This window comes from Schistocerca nitens, chromosome 2 (genome assembly GCF_023898315.1).
Source record: "Schistocerca nitens isolate TAMUIC-IGC-003100 chromosome 2, iqSchNite1.1, whole genome shotgun sequence".
Lineage (NCBI taxonomy): Eukaryota > Metazoa > Arthropoda > Insecta > Orthoptera > Acrididae > Schistocerca > Schistocerca nitens.
The window spans coordinates 1,164,667,222-1,164,688,987 of NC_064615.1; the positions used below are offsets into that span (position 1 = coordinate 1,164,667,222).

Sequence of the window (21,766 nt, forward strand, 5' to 3'; positions counted from 1 at the left end):
TCTTCTGATAGTGGAACGATCTTCTATAAATCAGTGCAGATACTGGCTTATGCGGATGACATAGATATAATAGCAAGAACTCAAAAAGCAATGGAAGAGACATTTACAGCTCTCGAACAGGCTAGTAGGAACATGGGGTTAATTATTAATGAACAAGAAACAAAATATATGGCAGCTGGAAAAGCACATAGAGAAAAGATGCCAAATGCAATAAAAATGGGCAATTATACATTTGATAGAGTTGAACATTTCAAGTACCTGGGCTCGACAGTTATGCATCTAAATGATACCTTATATGAAATTAAGCAGAGATTAATACTAGCCAATAGAGCCTATTTTGCCCTAACAAGACTTCTATCCTCAAGGCTCCTGACTCATACCACTAAATTGACTGTCTATAAATCACTTACATGACCAGATGCTTACATAAGCCTCTGAAGCCTGGACATTAACAGCTAAAGATATTAACACTGGATGCATTTGAAAGAAAAGTACTTAGAATAATTATCAGCCCAATTTGTGAAAGAGGAAGATGGAGGAGGAGATACAACCATTAGTTGTATATCATATATAAAGACCAACCCATCTGGAGGATAGTGGAAATCATCCAGACTGAGGTGGGCGGGACATGTGGCTCGCATGAATGTTACAGAAGTACCAAAAAGAATATTACAGGGAAAGCCAGGAGGGCAGAGAGGACATGGTCGACCAAGAGCCAGATGGAAAGATGCAGCAATCCAAGATCTTAAGAAGATGGGCTATAGAAACTGGAGAGTATTGGTAAAGGACCGAGAGAAATAGAAGGAAAGTGAGGAAGACGCCAAGGCTCATCATGAGCTGTAGTGCCAAGAAAGAAGAAGAAGACTGAATAGAATTGGGGAGAAGAGGAATTTGTGGCACAACTTGACAAGAAGAAGGGATTGGTTGGTAGGTCATGTTCTGAGGTATCAAGGGATCACCAGTTTAGTATTGGAAGTGCAGTGTGGAGGGTAAAAATCATAGAGGGAGACCAAGAGGTGAATACACTAAGCAGATTCAGAAGGATGTAGGTTGCTGTAGTTATTTGGAGATGTTGCTTGCACAGGACAGAGTAGCATGGAGAGCTGCATCAAACCAGTCTCTGGACTGAAGACCACAACAACAACATTCTTATTTTTATTTGCCGTCTGAGTTATCGGCCATTTTAGCAAATGATGTGCAGGCTGTTGGCCGCGTTTTACTTTTTACATGTCGTACCCATATGGTGAAGTACATTTAATCTTTAGTTCAGGACCTCCGTTGGGCACTTATTACCCTTGTTGTTTTTGCAACCTAAAACAAAACAAAACAAAACAAATGTCAGCCTGACAAGACTGCCAGTGCAGTGTTGGGAGGTATAGCGTGTATTTGGGGGGGGGGGGGGGGGTGAGGAAGGTGATGAGCAGGGGAGGGGGAAAGATACATGTGGTCGGCACATAATGAGAGTGACGGCATGTGAAAATGGAGGAGGTGATAGGACAGAGGGAGTGGGAAGTGATGGATGGAGGGTGTGGGGACAGTAGTTTACCCCAGGTTGAGGTCAGGTTAATTTCAGCAGCAGAGAATGTGTTGTAAGGATAATGTCCATCTGTGCATTTCAGAAATGCTGGTGATATTGGGATGGATCCTGATGTCCCTAGTTCTGAAGCAGCCATTGCAAACAAGCATGTAATATTCAGCTGCATGTTGTGCCACAGTGTGGTTTACTTTCCTCTTGGCCACAGTTTGGTGATGGCTGTTCATCCTAGTGGACATCTGGTTGGTAGTCACACCAATATAAAAAGATATATAGTGGTTGCAGCAGAGCTTACATAAGACATAGCTGCTTTCACAGGTGAGCCGACATTTGATGGGGGTAAGATAAGCCTGTGACACGACTGGAATAGGAAGCACATGGTGGGTGTATTCGGCAGGTCATGCATCTGGGTCTTTCAAGGACATGAGTTGCAGTGAATACCTGATGGAAAGTCTCTGATAATTGTCTGACTCATTCACCCATAAGCTCTGCCACAGTGATACCATCCCTGAAATCCAACATAACCTCCAATCCCTGCTTAAGGCCTTATCTGTGCACATCCACCTTCTGCATGCTGCCCAAAACTGGCAAACCTAACAACCTTGGGTGCCCCACTGAACTGGTTATTGTGCTCCCTGCTAAAAGGATTTCAAGCCTCATTAACAGACACCTCCAACCAGTTGCCCGTAATCTGATCTCCCACGTCAACGATACCAACCACATCCTTCACTGACTCTCCATCAATCCTAACCCTTTACTTCCTGGTTCCCTGTTGGTCACTCTTGATGCAATTTACTTATACACCAACATCCCTCATGCCCATGGTCTAGCCACAATTGAACACAACCTTCCACAACATCCTTCAGACTCCAAATCCACTACCTCATTCCTCATACACAAAACTAACTTTATCCTATCCCACAGCTACTTCTTCTTTGAAGGGAAGATATATAAACACATGTGCAGCACAGTCATGGGCACCTAGCTGACACCCTCCTATGCCACTCTGTTTATGAGCTATCTGTAGGAAACATTCCTAGCTTCCCAAAACCCCAAACTCCTGATGTGGTTCAGGGGTTCATTGATGATATCTTCATGATCTGGACTCAGGGCCAACACACCCTATCATCATTCCTTCACAACCTCAACACTTTCTCTCCCATCCGCTTCACCTGACCCTCCTTAACCAAACATGTTACGTTCCTGGATGCCAACATCCTCCTTTCTGTTGGCTCCATCCACATCTCCGCCCACATTAAACGCATCAACCACCAATAGTACCTGTATTTTGACAACTGCTATTCCTTCCACACCAAAAAATACCTCTCATACAGCCTGGGGATAGTGTATCTGCAGTGACCAGTACTCCCTTTCCCAGTATGCTGAAAGCCTCACAGACCTTCACAGATTGGCTCTATACTCTGGACCTAGTCTACAGATAGTTTTTCTGTGCTCTCGCCACACACCCCCAATTCTCCCACCAACAAGAGAGTGCCCCCACCATCACCTAGTATCACCTTGGATTGTAATAACTGAACCACATCATTTGTCATGGGTTTCTATCATTGTACCCTGAAATGAAGGATGTCCTACCAAAGATGTTGCATTGCCCATTCAACCTCCATAACATCCTAGTCCATCCCTATGCCACTCCCAATCCCAACCCCTGGCCACAGGGATCATATACCTGTAGAAGACCAAAGTGCAAGACCTGCCCAGTCCATCCATCCAGCACTTCCTTTTGCAGTCCTGTCACAGACTTATCTTACCACATCAAAGGCCAGGCCACCTGTTAAAGCAGCCATGTCATATACCAGCTCTGCTGCAACAATTTCACAGCTTTTTATATTGGTATGACCACCAACCAGCTGTCCACTAGGTTAAATGAAATTAAATAAAATGCTAATCGCAACAAGGATAAATAGCTGCTCGCCATAAAGATGAGACAACGAAAAGACTGTTACACATTAAGCTTTCAGGCAAAGTCTTCATCAGAAAAGAAAAACACATATGCAAGTGCACCACACACACACGACTGCTACCTCTGGCTGCCCTGCTTGCATTGTTGTATTGAATTATACATAAAGATACAAGATTCTCAGAAAGGTCTAGCCTGAGCAGCCAGAGATGGTGGTGATGTGTGGGTGAGATGTGCTTACTTGTGTGAATGTCTGTATGTTTTTTTCTTTTCTGATGAAGGCTTGATCGGAAGCGTAATGTGCAAGAATCTTTCAATCTATCTTTTCCATAAATGTTGATAAATAAAGATCAGAAAGCACTCCCCATGGCAATATCTCTCCAAACCTGCCGAAAAATTTTGTTGTGAAAAATATTCCACATATTTTGATGAGGAATAGATAGTGGGCACAGGGCATTGAAAACATGATCATTTGTCAGTGCATTGCCTGTATTCCTGTCAGCAATTTAGTGAAATATGAAGTTTATTACAACTGCATTCACCATGTTATCAGCTTCCGAAGCTACAAAAAACACCAATTGTGCCAAGTTTTTGATACCACATATCATAAAATTGACAAGTCTGATTGTATAATTCTTCACATCACTGAAAAGAGTGCATTTCAGTGTACCAGAAACACCTATTTTCGTTTTTGTGTTATTTCAGTTAAAATGTGAAAAAATTGCTTACATTTTGGGGCTTTATCAGTATGTTTAATTAAATACTATTTGCTAATTTAGTGGACAAATATTTCTGTTCCCCGTTTCCTTTATGGAGTGAGTTTGGAAAATTATTACACTGAATTATTCTAAAAAAAGTTCAACATTTCAAGTGAGTTTACTGTCCAGCATTGTAATGTATCCACTTGTCTTAGTTATATCAGCTGTGGATGTGTAAGAAGATCAGTTAAATCTTTGCAGTTTTGAAAATGTTCATGATATTTAGCTGTGTAGCAAGTTTGTAAAGATCTAAAAACTGTGAAAGGATTTTAGAAAAGCAGCTGCTTAATTGGTAAAGTAGTTTATACTTGGATGGAGCTGCACATACATGCATTCATCATGAAGCATTGCTCTTACACAAATATGAATTATTACAAAGATCAAGTTTTAACCATTTTGGCAAAAAGAATCCTACAAATTGAAAATGTCTGTTTTCAGTTACTTTGTATGTCTGTCTGATCCAAAATCAGATCTGGAAGAGTACCTGTCATCTAGAAAAGATTTCTCCTCAAAGAAAATCCTACAGGTGACATTGACGGGGCCAATATTACTGAAGGTGTTAACTGTTGCTGGAATATCGCCACTGATTTCAACCAAATGCTCCATGAGTGAAAAAGGCAATGCAAAGTGAAAGGTGTATCAGATTGATGCAATAATTAAGAAAAGTACAACAATTTGTGGACATAATTGCAGTGAGTTGGAGCAACCGAGTTCAAACACTTTCTTCAGAGTATAGTCATCACTACATTACTAAGCATCAAACTAAGAATTTGCAAGTGGTTAAGCTGGTTATATTGATGTATTTTGCTGAAAACTACTCCTTTATTGCTGAAAATACAGTTAGAGGACTTCACTGGGAAAGTAGCATAGCAGATCTGCACCCTCTCTCATTAATTATTAGGATAATGACAGATTAAAAAGTATCAATTACTGCATAATCAGTGATTGCTTACAATATGATACAGTTGTGGTGTGTGTCTCTTTGGTCACACTGATAAAATTAATTAGCACAGAAACTGAGTCATGCTGGGGTAGCTCAGATGGTAGAGCACTTGCCTGCAAAAGGCAAAGGTCCTGAGTTCAAGTCTCGGTCCAGTACACAGTTTGAATCTGCCAAGAACTTTCATACCAGTGCACACTCTGCTGCAGAGTGAAAATCTCATTCTAATTAGCAGAGAATTGTAAAATAGTATGCTGCTTGATTTTTATTTTTTATTTTAATGTTGTTGTTGTTGTTGTTGTTGTTGTTGTGGTCTTCAGTCCTGAGACTGGTTTGATGCAGCTCTCCATACTACTATATCCTGTGGAAGCCTCTTCATCTCCGAGAAACTACTGCAACCTATATCCTTCTAAATCTGCTTAATGTATTCATCTCTTGGTCTCCTCCTATGATTTTTACTCGCCAAGCTTCCCTCCGATACTAAATTGTTGATCTCTTGATGCCTCAGAATTTTTCCTACCAGCTGATCCCTTCTTCTAGTCAGGTTGTGCCTCAAATTTCTCTTTTCTCCAATTCTATTCAGTACCTCCTCAATAGGTATGTGATCTACCCATCCATTCCTTAGTATTCTTCTGTAGCACCACATTTCAAAAGCTTCTATTCCTTTCTTGTCTACACCGTTTTTTATCCATGTTTCACTTCCATTCGTGGCTACACTCCATACAAATACTTTCAGAAATGACTTAAATCTATACTTGAATGTTAACAAATTTTTGTTCTTCAGAACTGCTTTTCTTGCCATAATCAGTCTACATTTTGTATCCTCCCTACTTTGCCCATCATCAGTTATTTTGCTCCTCAAATAGAAAACACATCTACTACTTTAAGTGTCTCATTTCGTAATCTAATTCCCTCAGTATCACCTGATTTAATTCAACTACATTCTTTTGTGGCGGCCTTCGTAGCGACAACACTTCGCTGTAGAAACGGCCTACGAAGTCACCGCCACACTTTTAATAGCGGGCCGACCGGTCCGCTGGAACAGTGAACAGAAAGATGAAAACCCAAACACTCGGATTAAATGAAAGTCGGTACTTATCTTTATTAACGACGATACAGAACACAGTGGTGAACATGGTCTACAGAAATCTGTCTAGTTCGAGTCGGAGCGGCTAGGTCAGCGTCGGCGGACGACAAACAACAACTCTGCTGCGATGAACACACAACTCACTAGCAAGTACACAATTCGGTGGCGAGTCTACAACTGAGCGGCGAATCCAGAACTGCCCTAGCGCTCGCGACTCCAGCACTTAAGAAGCCAGAAGCCAGCAGTGGCGCGCGCAGACTTGCGGCGATTTCCTGTATCGCTGGCACTGCTTATGCGGACGGCGTCCGGACTTTGATGCTGCCAACCTTTTTGGCAGCGGGCTCGGTTGGCATTACTGGCTAGGATATAACACTCCTCCCCCCCAAATCGCCGCACCGTCGTTGAATAATGACGTGGCGAGCGTCGACGGCGGGGAGGGGTCTGGCCGCAGACGTAGCAGAAGAGACCGTGGCGGAGACTGTTGTCGGTGGCAGTCCCCGGTCCGCACCCCAGCATTGGCTGCGCGGGGCCTCGGGAAACACCGACTGAAAACCGAGGTCAGGGTGCACGCCTGTGACCACGGGCGCAGCTTCTGGTACTGGACGCGACGGGGCGTCGGGACCCACGAAGAGAGGCAGCGTCTCCTGACGCTGCGTCGACGGCTGCTGAGTGGGCGCCGGACAAGGCGCTGCGGTGTCAGACTCCTTGGGGGTGCCCAAGGAAAGCGGCTGCAGTACAGGCTGCACAGCCACCGCTTGGGAAGGCGGCCCGGATGAGGGGTCGACGTCCATCAGCTCCGAAGGCGGTGGCGACTGAAGAGGGACCGCAGGCGCCGGAGCGACCACCCGGGGCGCTCCCGCATGAAGCTGCGCGGGAGGCATCAACTGGACGGGCTGTCGGCGTGGTAGCGGCGACGGCTGCTGCTGCTGCCCTGGGGGCGGCAGCGAAGTCTGAAGGCGCGGCTGGAACCCGCCGCGGACCAAATCTGTGGACAAAGAACGAGCGGCAGAATCCGGGCGGCCAGCGCGGCGCAACTGGTTCTGATGCCTCCTGTGCACCCCAGTAGCACCTTGAACAGTAGAAAACCCGCGACCCTGGACACTTATCACGGTACCACGTTCCCAACGACGGCGACCGTGATAAACTCTGAAAAAGACGTCGTCGTTGCGCTGAAATCGCGTGCGATGCTCAGAAACGGCGGGTCGATCCGGGGGGTGCAACAACCGTAGTAGGGTGCATGACGACGGCCGTGGAGAAGCTCCACAGGCGAAGGGCCGTCGCGTGGCGTGGTCCGGTACGACGACAGGAACGTGATGAGGGCCTGCTGACGAGAGTGCATAGCACGAAGGCGGTCCATATGATCCTGGAATGTGCGTACAAAACGTTCCGCTGCACCATTCGATTGAGGGTGGAACGGCGGAGTAAGAACATGGCGAATGCCATTGGCAGAACAAAAACTTTCAAATTCAGCAGAGGTAAATTGTGGACCATTGTCAGACACTAAAACTTCTGGAAGACCCTCAATACAAAAAATTGAAGTCAACGCCTGTATAGTTTGTGCAGACGTTGTAGACTGCATGGGCACAACAAACGGAAAATTACTAAATGCATCTATCACGATGAGCCAACGAGAATTCCAATATGGACCAGCGAAATCAATATGTACTCGCTGCCAGGGACCGGCAGGGCGTGCCCACTCAAAATAGCGTTGAGGCGGAGCAGCTTGGTGTTCGGCACACGTCGAACAATCTGTAGACATCTGCGTAATCTGCTTATCAATACCGATCCGTGTACAATGACGGCGGGCAAGCTGCTTGGTGCGGACCACTCCCCAGTGACCTTGATGCAACAAGTCGAGGACCTTGGATTGGAGCACTCGGGGAACCACTACACGAAGCTGGTCATTCTCGGTGCGTAACAGCAAAACTCCGTGCGAAACAGACAACAGATGACGTTGCGGATAATAGCGACGAACCACAGGATCCGATATGTCCTTTGCCTTGGACGGCCAACCACGTTGAACAAAACGTAATAGTAAACTCAGATGAGGATCCGTAGCTGTCTCACGTGCCACCTGACGATAATCAATCGGAAAATCCCGGAGGGATTGATGCTCATCGGCATCAATCTGATGGCAAGAGTCGTCAGAGGAATCGAAGACATCATCCACAGCAATCGGCAATCTAGAAAGCGCGTCAGCGTTTGCATGCTGAGCTGTATGGCGATACAGTATCTCATACTGGTATTGTGATAACAAAAGAGCCCAACGTTGTAGTCTCTGAGCTGCCCGCTGAGGAACTGGCGTAGACGGATGAAACAGTGACGTCAGGGGCTTGTGATCTGTGACTAAATAGAATGGTCTACCATAGAGGTAGTGATGGAATTTTGTGACACCGAACACAATAGCCAACGCTTCCTTGTCCAATTGGCTATAATTACACTGAGCTTTGTTTAACAATTTAGATGCGAACGCAATAGGACGTTCGGTGTTACCGACTCGGTGAGACAACACAGCACCGAGACCGAAAGAAGAAGCATCACAAGCTAACACCAGAGGCTTGTTAGGGTCGTAATGGACCAGACAACGATCATTCAATAAAGCCTCTTTTAGCTGCTGAAAGGCTGATTGGCAATCAGCTGACCACACAAACGGAACATTCTTACGGCGGAGACGATGCAACGGTGCAGCAATCTGTGATGCATTAGGTATAAACCTAATATAATATGTCAATTTGCCAAGAACTGCTTGCAATTCATGCAGATTGCGAGGGGCGGGCAAATCACGAATAGCTGCTAAATGTGACTGGGAGGGATGAATGCCTTGAGCATTAATAATATGTCCCAGATACTCCAACTCCGTAAGGAAAAATGAACATTTATCGATGTTGCAACGTAGGCCTGCCTGAGACAACACTGTAAACAAACACTCCAAATTACGGAAATGTTCAGCAGGCGTCCGACCGGACACAACAATATCGTCTAAATAGTTGCAACACGATGGCACATTAGCCAAAAGTTGGGACAAAAAACGCTGAAAAACAGCTGGAGCTGACGCACAACCAAAAGGCAAACACAGAAAACGGAACAACCCCAACGACGTGTTAATGACAAAATACTGTTGTGATTGCTCGTTGAGGGGCAATTGCAAATATGCTTCACGGAGATCAATTTTGGAAAAGAAACGAGCTTCCCCTAACTTATCCATCAGCTCGTCCGGTCTAGGCAAAGGAAAAGAATCAATGACAGTCTGAGGATTAACGGTCGACTTAAAATCAGCACACAACCGTAACTTGCCAGACGGTTTCTTTATAATAACTAAGGGAGAAGCCCACTGGCTCGCTGAAACGGGTTGAATAACACCGTTGTTTTGCCAACGACGAAGTTCATCTTCTACAGGTGCCCGGAGGGCGTGAGGCACTGGACGAGCACGAAAAAATCGAGGCTGAGCATTATCTTTTAACGTAATATGAGCGGCAAAGTTCGCAGCACAACCGAGTTCGTCTTTAAATATGTCACTGTATCGTTTACACAAATCGGTTATGCTGTCTTGAGGAACAACAACAGAATTAAGTTGCAACACATTGTCTTGGATAGACAGGCCAAACAAGTCAAAACAGTCTAATCCGAAAATGTTTACACTGTCTGTAGCGCGGAGCACTGTGAATGAAACTGTTTTTGTGTTGCCCCGGAATGTGGCTGGCGCGCTACATACACCTAACACAGGAATGTGTTCGCCACTATAAGTAGCCAAAGAATGTTTTGCCGCTGAAAGTTTAGGGCGGCCGATAGCCGCATACGTAGCACTATTTATGAGAGTCACAGACACACCAGTGTCTAATTGAAAATTGAAGGTCTTATCCTGGATGCGTAGCTTCACAAATAGTTTATTACACTGCCTCTGGATCGGTGCAGCGGAGGCGGAAGTCACAAAATCAGCGTGTTTAGCGCGTGTTCGCTGCTTACGACAACTCGTGGGTTGGGCGGGTGGAACAACAACTCCCGCTTCACTTGCAGTCTGTACATTAAGTGTTACAGCGTTTGAAGTACGCTTGGGTCGCATAGCAGAGGGCCGGGTGGGTGGCTTATTGCGAACAAGTTTATTACCCACACGAACCGTGGAAGAGTCTTTAAACGCGACCTTCTGGGCGGGCTGGCTTTGAAGAACATGAATATCCATGGGCTGGGCAGCACTAGAATTGTTCTTGCGTTTACGCAAACAAACAGTCTGGATGTGTCCTTTCCTTTGACAAAAGTGACAAACCGCGTTTCTTAACGGGCAACGTTCACGAGGATGAGCAAGAACACACGTAGGGCAAGACTTAACTCTATCATTTTGCACACGCGGCTGACGAATGTGTTTAACATGACGCGGCCGGCTAGTGTTTACAGTCTGACTCTGCCGGTGGGGCCGCGGGCGTGACATAACTTGCTGAGCAGAGGCAATTTGAGAAATACAGGGCTGATCTAACTCACACTCAGCATAATCAAAAGTATCTTGGGCTTCAATAATGTTCATCACAGTCTCTAATGACGGGTCAGGCAACTTTAAGATAGCAGCACGAATACGAGAATCTGCAATGTTTTGAGTAATAGCGTCTCGTAACATGACATCACTGTAGGAAGCTCCACACACACAATTAAATCGGCACTGATGGGTGAGGCCCCGTAAATCTGTTAACCACTGTTTATTAGATTGCTGTGGCAGTTTCTTTAATCTGAAGAACTTGAATCTGGCTGCTGCCACTTGAACTCGCGACTCGAAATACTCAGCAAGCTTGGTAACAACGACGTCATAGTCTAAAGCTTCTGGCTTGGATTCCGGGAACAACTTACAAAGTAGTCTATAGACTTCCACGCCTGCAGTGGAAATTAAATAAAGCTGCCGCTCATTACCTGTGATTTTGTAGACTGACATGTGCGCCTGCAACTGCGTGAAATATTCTTGCCATTCTTCTCGTGATGCCTCAAAAGCACGAAAAGGCGGTGCTGCCTGTGCTTGTTCCTTGTGTGGTGGTGGATTAGCCGCTTGTTTGGCGATTGCTTCCACCAGACTTTGTATTTGCTGACTCTGTAACAAGATCAACTGTTGTAATTCGGCAGACATAGTGAACACAAATTAAACCAGCCCCCAAAATTCTATCTCAAGAAACAAGTTGAACCAGCCCTGCACACGAGTTCGGAAGTCCTCGTCGCCAGTTTTGTGGCGGCCTTCGTAGCGACAACACTTCGCTGTAATAACGGCCTACGAAGTCACCGCCACACTTTTAATAGCGGGCCGAACGGTCCGCTGGAACAGTGAACAGAAAGATGAAAACCCAAACACTCGGATTAAATGAAAGTCGGTACTTATCTTTATTAACGACGATACAGAACACAGTGGTGAACATGGTCTACAGAAATCTGTCTAGTTCGAGTCGGAGCGGCTAGGTCAGCGTCGGCGGACGACAAACAACAACTCTGCTGCGATGAACACACAACTCACTAGCAAGTACACAATTCGGTGGCGAGTCTACAACTGAGCGGCGAATCCAGAACTGCCCTAGCGCTCGCGACTCCAGCGCTTAAGAAGCCAGAAGCCAGCGGTGGCGCGCGCAGACTTGCGGCGATTTCCTGTATCGCTGGCGCTGCTTATGCGGACGGCGTCCGGACTTTGATGCTGCCAACCTTTTTGGCAGCGGGCTCGGTTGGCATTACTGGCTAGGATATAACACATCCCATTATCCTCATTTTGAGGACACTGTCCATTCTGTTCAACTGCTCTTTCAAGTTCTTTGCTGTCTCTGACAGAATTACAATGTCATTGGCAAACCCCAGAGTTTTTAGTTCTTCTCCATGGACTTTAATTCCTACTCCTAATTTTTCTTTTGTTTCCTTTACTGCTTGCTCAGTATACAGATTGAATAACGTCAGGGAAACGTTACAATCCTGTCTCCCTCCCTTCTCAACTACTGCTTCCTTTTTGTGCCCCTCGACTCTTGTAACTGCCATCTGGTTTCTGTACAAATTGTAAATAGTCCTTCACTCCCTGTATTTTAACCCTGCCACCTTTAGAGTTTGAAAGAGAATATTCCAGTCAACATTGTCAAAAGCTTTCTCTAAGTCCACAAATGCCATAAACGTAGGTTTGGCTTTCCTTAACCTATCTTCTGTTAGAAGTTGTAGGTTTGGTATTGCATGTTCCTGCATTTCTCCGGAATCCAAACTGATCTTCCCCAAGGCTGGCTTCTATCAGTTTTTCCATTCTTCTGTAAAGGAGAACTGTGACTTATTAAACTGATAGTTCACTAATTTTCACACCTTCAACACCTACTTTCTTTGGAATTGGTATTATTATATTCTTCTAGAAGTCTAAGGGTATTTCACCTGTCTCATACATCTTACTCATCAGATGAGAGAGTTTTCTCATGGCTGGCTCTCCAGAGGCCATCAGTAACCCTAAGGGAATGTTGTCTCTTCCCAGAGTCTTGTTTCGACTTAGCACTTTCAGTGCTTTGTCAAATTCTTCACACAGTATAATATCTCCCTTCTCATCTTCATCTATGTCCTCTTCTATTTCCATAATATTGCCCTCAAGTACACCTCTCTTACATAGACTCTCTATATACCACTTCCACCTTTCTACTTTCCCTTCTGTGATTATTGTAGTATATAAGCTTATTTCAAATTTATTGCCTTAATCAGAACATGTCTTGATGTTGTAGATGCACATATGTCAACTTTGATTTAAACCATTATTGCTGTCTGTAGTTGTGGTTGTAATATTATTTTCAGCAACATTTCAAATTTGCTTGATAATTTCCTATTGAACATATCTTACAATACTTTTTTACTATCAGACAGTTATTGAAATTCAAGTTTGACATTCAGTTGTTTACTCGGGTATATAAAATGAAATGCATCGTCTCAGAAATAAAGCACATTTGCTATTTTAGTGATGGTTCTGCTGCTATATACAGACATTTTTGAGAAGTTTCTTTATCTTTGCTATCATCAAAGGGATTTTTAACATCAGTGCATAATAGATGTTTTATACAATCTATGGCAAAGCACTACATGATGAGATTGGAGGCACAGTTAATGGTTAGTAGTAAGAGCTAGCCTTCTTCAAAAGCTAGTAGAAAACCAAATTTTAATGCTGGGTGATTTATTCAAATTGCACAGAATATTTGCCTGGCACTGAATTTTTAAAAAACAGATAATCATTGGGAAAAGTAATTTGAAAATGGATCTGCTGTTTCTGCTACAAGGAATCTCCACCTTCTTTTGCCAACTGATGAGACAGGGCTTCTGATTAGCATTGTACCAAATGACAGAGGATCCTTTGTTCCTTTGTGACCAATGCAGGCCAGTGTACAAATACGACATACAGGTATGTTGACACTGCTGAATCCCAGTCTGATCAGTATGTTGCTTGTGTATACAAGGGAATATAGTGGATTAGAAATATCAGTGAATTTTCAGATGAAGGCAGAGATGCGCTAACCAACTTTGTGCATGCTTATGGAGCTGCTCAATCCTCCTTGTGGCCTTCTAAGAAGAGATGTTTGTGGATTAAAGAGTAGATAATCTCAGTAATTCCAACTCACAAAGTGCAACTAGGATATGCCAACAGCAAATGTTAAAAATGTCAGCAACAAATTCTGAACACTGAACTGAATTATAAAGAATTATGGTTAGGAAACTAGAAACAGTCACTAGTGTGGCTTGGGAACTATAAGATGCTCATGTTATGGCTTTGGAACCTTGAATAAAGATTTACATCCACAAGTGACTTTGTTTGCTGTTGGGTATGGCATATTTTCTCATTTACACAATACACCAGCTGCTGCCATGTCCACCATGATACAAAGTTCTTGATGTAGAAACACATATTTGTTTACAGGTGGCATGATCACATTCACATATTCTCTCAATACAAACCCCAGCATAAGTACAGAACTTGTAACCTGCTGTCTAAAGAATTGCAACTTTTAACAGTCAATAAATGCTTTGAAAATGGTTACCATTTATAATATGCTTGCCCATTCTGCACATTTCACCAGTAATGTGAGGTTTTGAATTAAGACAAACAGCTAACGTAATTCCGCTCCCTGCTACAGCTGAATTAAGAGATCTCGAGATGGATGAGTGCAAATCTCTTCCCCTTGAGAATGAGTGTACACGTTCTCTGCCATGACTGGCTGGAACATACTGTAACCAATCAGCATCACAGTTTATCACAGACAAAATGGTCATTTCCCTCTTCAACCAATCTCCAACTTCAAATTTACTTCAATCAGTTTCCAAACAAAATATTTCCTGAAAATCAAATAAACTGAAAATAAACTCTTCACTAGTCTTCAGAATGCAAGTAAAGATTTTGCTTCTGCAATCCCTAACTGGCTGCTTTCAACACATTGTACCTTGTAGATGACGCACTGATCTATATGATTCACTCTCTCATTCAGAATTAAGGGAATGGAAGTGAAGTCCCATGCTTCTTGACAGAGTGTAGGGAATGATGTGGAAGACCCACACCACTGTATAGGCAAGGTCCTAATGGAGGTGGTCTGCTGTTGCCTTCCTCCAACCATAGTGGGGATTTAATGATGATAATGAAGACGACAAACCACCACCCAGTCATCGTGGGGTGCTGCATTCACATCCTCACTTATTTTGTCAGTGTAACAAATGAAAATAGTAGTCATACAACTGAAAATAGTAATTACTGTTTGGAAACTGAAATTTTCTGTTGTAGACATAATACAATTTAATAAACTATTTAGCTACAAAGTGTTTTCAAGTCATCCAATACATATTAAGATGTCCATTTGTTGTTTTCAATAGGAAGGTATAAAATTTATGTTTTCAGGTAATTTTAATATCTCCAAAATTATTTTAATGAAAATAATCAATTATTGAAAATGTAATTGTATTGATAAAAATCTATTTACCAAGTGGTGGCAGGAGAACAAACATGTAAAACATGTTAAAGTTTGCAAGCTTTTGGAGCCAGTGGCTCCTTCTAGTAGAAGGAAGATAAGACTTGCATGGTTTAGGAAAAGTGGTAGAGTTTGGAAATGTTGTCCACAATCCCAGGTCAGGGGAGGCTTGCTGGAGGGTATGCATTGATTGTTGGGGGACTGCACTGGACAGCATTTGAAAACCTGGTAGCCTAAAGGTGGAAAACGGAAATTACTGCCAAAACAACATGCACGAGTTAATAATAGCGAAAAGCTGAGAGCATTGTATATGACAGAGGCAGGGGCAGGGGAGGGGGAGGGGGCTGAAAAATAGTGTGTTCAGAAAATGAAAGATGTAGAAAACCAAAAAGGAGTTAAGAAAAGAATAGTTACTGTGAAGAAATGCTGAGATCCACCTGACCTTAATTTGCATTAGTTTCTTCAGAATCAGCATTTCTTCACAGTAACTGTTCTCTTTCTTCACTCCCTTTTAGTTTTCTACATCTTTCATTTTCTGAACTGTCTATTATTTTTCGCTCTCCCCCCCTCCCACCCCCTCCCACCCCCTTCCACCTCTCGCACATACAATGCACTTAGCTTTTTCGCTCTTATTAACTCATGCACAATGTTTTGCCAATAATCTCTGTCTCTGTCTTACGTATTACACTATCTTCCACCTTTAAGCTCTCAGGTTTTCAAATCTTGTAGTTCACAACAATCAGTCTGTCCTCCTTATCCCTTCTCATCCCTTCTCCTGCCACCACTTGGTGAGTAATTTTTTATCTATCCAATTACATTATATTTCCAATATTAATTTAAGTAAGATACTGAAATTGGTTTTACAGTTAACTATTGTCATTTTGAAAGGTTATATGAAATTTCATCCTGATTGATGTGTTGTAAATGACAAACTGCCTGTTGGCTTCTGTCTCGAGTTCTTCGGCTGACTGGAAGCTGAAGCTTTGACAATGTCAGCCACTCATGCTGACGAAACATCAGAAAAATCATCCGACAAACGTTGGCTAAAGAACCTGAGGTAGAAGTCAATGTGCAGTTTGTTAACAAGCAGCCACAAAAGCCTTAACAAATTTGTACTGTAAATGACTTCATTAATTCATAGGTCGATGAGTAATTAAAACAATCTGTAAAGTTTAAGTGCATGGATTGGCCTGCAACCACAAGTGATAAGAGACAACAGGTGGTAACATTTCCCAGCATGGGGACTCATTCAATAGAGCACCAGAACCACTGAGACAAATCTTACAGCTATCCTAATCATCAACGCATAGTGCTACGCCACAGTGTTTCTGATAAACTTTTCAGTGGTGTAAATGATTATACAATCAGATGTGTCAATTTTAAGATATGGTGTCTTGTATAAGCCAAATATTGTACATTTGGTATGTTTGGTAACTTTGGAGGCTGATAACATAGTGAATACAATTGTAAGAAAGTTCACAATTCATTAAATTGCTGACTGGTCCACAGACAACACACTGACAAATGATCACATTTCCAGTGCTCTTTACTCACTGCACATTACTTGTTACAATGTGCGGAAAATTTCTCACAGCACAAATTTATTGCCATAGAATTGATTTCTAATCTTCATTTAGATTATTTCCGATTTCTGCACAAAACATTGTCAGGATGCTAATTTGGATGATCCTAGCTCTGTCATGTAAGGAACAATGACTTGCAAAGTTGAGAATTATATTGCATACTTCAATTTTAGAAGAAATTAAAATAGCTCTAGTACTCACAACATGTGACAGATGGAGCTGAAACTTGGCTGAAATTCATTCAGATCCATTAGATACATTCTTTACAGATTTAAATTTGGTCAAAAATGGGAGGGGGAGGGGAGAGGAGAATCTTGCAGACTGAGTTATTTGACACAGAATGACCCCCAAAGTAACAAGCAGTCTATTCATTGCATGTATGCAACGCAATTAGTCACTATCAGAGGCAATGCAACAATTATTTCTATGGCAGAAAATTAACACTTTGCCATCCGCACGTCTCATACAAATTTATTCGCTTGGCGCTGTCAGCGCTAATTCGGATTACTTCGATTGTCACCAGCCTTTCTTGATGTTATTGGGAGATTATAAATTGTTAAGTTTTTCCAATCTCATCATTAGTTCTTATAAGTTCTCAACGCTGTTCCCCTACTTTCATGAAATTTTGAAGATATACATACGTAAATAAATACAAAATTTCTTTGTTTCATATATTTGTTTATTTGCATTGTCTTTGGTACTTAGTATTTCTCTTTCATATGATATGCAGCAAAACAGTCTCCAAGATGTAGCGCAACTCCACAAGACTTGCACATTAAGTTTGTTGTTCTTTTTTTTTGTTTTTTGAATGTACATGGCAGTTCCTTTATTTTTGTTTATTCGTTTTGGAAATACATAGCCTACTAGGTGGTGTTTCTTTATGTGACGGGAAAGTCTGCCAACTGGATCATGATGAGATGTACGTGATGTAGTGGCAACCTCCAAGTTTTGCTCCGCGCATTCGTCGTAAATAATCGTATCATCTCTCTCGTCTGCCATGATAAAAGGGCACTAGTACTTATAAAAGCAAAAAACTTGTTGATGTGTGTAACCTATTGTTACCTAAACAAAACACCAACAGAATAAAAAAGATACTAAAATACTGTTGCCGGCCACTGTGCACTATGCTCATAACGTCACTGTGGTGTCGCCGGCCACTGAGTGATACTATGCACATGACACCACTTTGGTGTTGCCAGCTGTTGACCGGTATTTCACGCAAGACATGACTGTGGTGTCACTGGATCGCAGAGTGTTAATAATGAGGTCTTGCATCAGTGCTGAAAATTTTTCAAACAATGTTTCACAATGTTTAATGAGCCGGTTTGGCTCTTCTTCCTTGTTTATGAAATGTTAAAGGCTTGTGCCCCAGCTGTGACTGTGGGTAGTTCTGAAAATACATGGAAATTATTGTAGCACATAATTACTTTTAGATTGCATCTCACTGTAAAATATACTACACAGTGTTTAATTTTGCATTTTAATCTTACATTCCAGCATGTCTGGAGCTCGCATAACATTACATCTAGTTCATGCACTAAAGCCTGGTCAAAAAGGAGTTGCATCAATATGTAATGGAGGTGGTGGAGCTTCTTCAATTTTAATTGAGAAACTATAACTGCAAGAATATGAGGAAGATTGAAGAAAAAAGGAAACTGGAGAGTAATTAAGAGGAATTTATTCAGTTATCATTTTCATACACAATAATTACAGAGAAGGTTCAAAATTTTTAATTTTTTTGTGTCATTTTAATCACATCATTAATTTTAAGTGTTACTTTACAAAATGTACAAAGTATTATCTTTGCTAATTATATCTCAGCACCATATTTGACTGAACCAGGTGAAAGGCAAAGTCTGTCAATTGTAAACTGTATTTTCACCTGTCTGATTCAGTTTTGCCTTATTCTTTATTATAACAAAATGGTTTATAATTCTTTCAACTTGGTAAAGAGTCCTCTCTTGCCAACAATGTTTGAAGCTAATGTAAAAGAGCAGTCAAGTCAAATTAAAGAGATTGTGGTACAACTGTTACACCAGCTTTCACATTTATCTTTGACTGCATTACTTTTGGAGGTATTGTACTAAGTTAGTATGAGCTACTGTTTTTTGTCTTGTGTTTCATTCTTGTTAAGAGATGTGTACAACTTATAATGAAGACTGAACTGTTTTAGATGTAATATAAATGTACAGTACTAAATCCGGCTACCTGTTCTTGTCATCATTTTTATTATTTTTGTACTATTAGATATTTTTGCATATGTAAGGAAGCATGTTTAAAATACAATAAAAATGATTATTCTTTTATTTCCTTTTTGTATTTAAAGATACAGTGTAAGTCCCTTCTGTCTTTTGTTTGTAATACGTATTCACTGTTAACATTAAAATTCTGCTGATCTTATGTCTGCTTTGCTGTGGGCTCTTCAAAATACATCAGAATTAAATTAACCTCTTTATGCCTGAATAAATTTCTTCATGGAGGAAAAAAGATTAAAAAATTATGCCACTTTATAAGCATCCAAAACACTCAGGACATGGCAGCACATGTAAGAAGTGTTGGTAGCTTCATGTAGAATCTGCACCTACCAGCACTGGCACTCGAAAACAGTTAACATTACAGCTTGTAGAGTCACACTGGTGTGATGCGAATTCATGACACTGGCATTAAGAGGTTAATTCTGACAATGCACTTTGATGGTTCTCTGATTCCCTCTTATATGAATTAAGTGATAGAAGGGTAATGAGCCTATCAAAAATTGGTAATTCCCTGCACCACAAATTATGACGACATCCTATGTAGTGAATTGCACACAGTAACATGTACATTCATCAGAAAATTAAATCATTTTTCCGTATAAAAAAAGGAAAAAAAATTGCAGGAGGACACACTATGTTTTTAATAAAGGTATTTTCTTTTCCTCTTTAGCGATGACTATGACACATTTGGACATCCGTTCCTTTAGCCTAGTGGTTTCATCTGTGGCAATATATTTAATCTTGTGTTCTCTTCATTGTACCTAAGTCTTGTAGGAGCAGTTAGGCTTGACCTCCCTTTTATTACTCTAAATCATATGAGTTAACATTTATTATTGTTCACAACCATGATTCAAAATCTAGAAGTGGCAAACAATTTTTTTAACCTTAGGGGGGAACTAGCTATTTATTAGAAACAGTTCTTAAAATGGGAAGAAAAATTGCAGGTATCAATGTGTGTGTGTGTGTGTGTGTGTGTGTGTGTGTGTGTGTGTGTGTGTTGAGGGAGGGGTGGGGGGGTTATTAGTCATAGTACTGTTGTTGTTGTTGCTGTTGTTGTTGTTGTTGTTGTTGTTGGTGGTGGTGGTGGTGGTGGTGGTGGTGGTGGTAATAAGTAGCCACATATAGATGAATAACATCAATAACTTTCTTTTATTACTTGCTTCATAACTGTGAAATGTACTAGTGCTTACTCCCAGTGTTTGCTGAAGTCACATAAAAATATTGGGGCAGACACTGTGTAATGTTGCCTCTCCCATCCCCCCTGTACATTTCTTTCTCTCTTCTTATTTCAGATGTGAGAGATATAGTTCTTGGAGCTTATTCTCTTGACAAATTTCTGCTGTGTGTATTCCACATTTCCTCAGTTCCTCAAGTGGAGATACACTACTGAGAAAAAATAGCAAACATGCTGTGTAATGTTCACTATAATGGATGTTGTGTAGTAACTTAAGGTGTGTCTGAAAAATATTGTTTATAATGCATTTTGATAAGATTTCTAAAGCCACTCTGAAAAAAGAAAGAGAATGTGAGCACCCATCAGAGTTACTATACGGTTTATGTAATGTAAGTCTAATTGTGCACTTTCATTAAATGTGTGTGGACCACTATAAAATTAATGTAAATAAATGACACTACACACACAAAAGGGGGGAGGGGGGGGGGGAGAACACTCAGCATCAGCCCAAGTACCTATCTCACTGAGTGGTAAGTAGCTGAACTTATTTACTCATTGCTTTCTTTATTCATTTACATATAGATCTGTGACCTTTAATTACATTACAGCAGCTTATCATCTGGCACCAAACACGAACAACTACAGTTCTGACACACGTTTTTTCACACTTTGGTGAAATTAAGAACACTTTGATGGACAGCAAATACCAGGAATTTAATTAATGCTAACTTTCACAAGGAGCTAGTGATGAACAGGCTGCTCCAAGACAAGTAACAAAAAGATGACGTGGTGCCCTAGCAATGAAGAAGCAGGAGCACACTCACTTGCAAAGAATTAAGGAAATCTGGGCTTCAGAGGAATCGGAGTTCACTTACAAATGTAACAAGACTTAATGGCGCCAGTGAAATATTACTACTACTACTACTACTACTACTACTACTATACTAATAATGATAATAATAATAATAATAATAATAATAATAATAATGTGCCATAGAATGTGTTTCCAGTATTCACAATGTATAGCATGTACACTGAAATCTATCAAGTGCTTGAAGAATGGCACACTACTGGAAGAAACTGGAGCATCTTACCAACTGGACTAAACAGTGGTCAATATGGCTTTGAATTACTCTTTGATAATACCCATCTGTGACTGAATATGCAACACACTTAACGCTTTCGCTGCAGCTGACGCTTATAAGCGTCAAAACGAGCCAGAGCAGCCGACGCTTATAAGCGTCCGCGCTCACTGTGTAGTTGCAGCGTCTAAGCTAGCATCAAAGGGTGTAAACGTTTGTTTTGTGTGGTCAGTTATCAAATGTATATTGTTTGTAATGGCGACTAATGAACCGACACCTGGTCCTTCCAATGTGAAAAGGAGCAGGAAAAGTGTTAAATTGACAGAGGAACAGTTACTTAGTGTACTAAATGACAGTGATTTTCTGTGTAGTGAGGACAAGGCATACCACGGTGATTGACCTTTAGAGGCTGCAGAAGAATTGCAGAGTGATGATAGCGTGGAAGCACAGCTTTAGAATCTGTTTCATGACAGTTCCGCTACTAAATTGACAACCTCAATCTTAAAAATGCGCA

General features: G+C 41.7%; 1 protein-coding gene across 2 annotated transcripts in view; it reads left to right on the forward strand.

Annotated features, from left to right (window-relative positions):
* LOC126237508 (acetyl-CoA acetyltransferase, mitochondrial) overlaps positions 1-19,047 on the forward strand; it is a 118,389-nt gene extending 99,342 nt beyond the window's left edge. For both annotated transcript variants that reach the window (XM_049947668.1, XM_049947667.1), the window contains exon 9: positions 18,239-19,047. In XM_049947668.1, the coding sequence (XP_049803625.1) occupies positions 18,239-18,359 (121 nt within the window). In that variant the 3' untranslated portion in view covers positions 18,360-19,047. The remainder of the gene's footprint in view (positions 1-18,238) is intronic.
* The last annotated feature ends 2,719 nt before the right edge of the window (positions 19,048-21,766 follow it).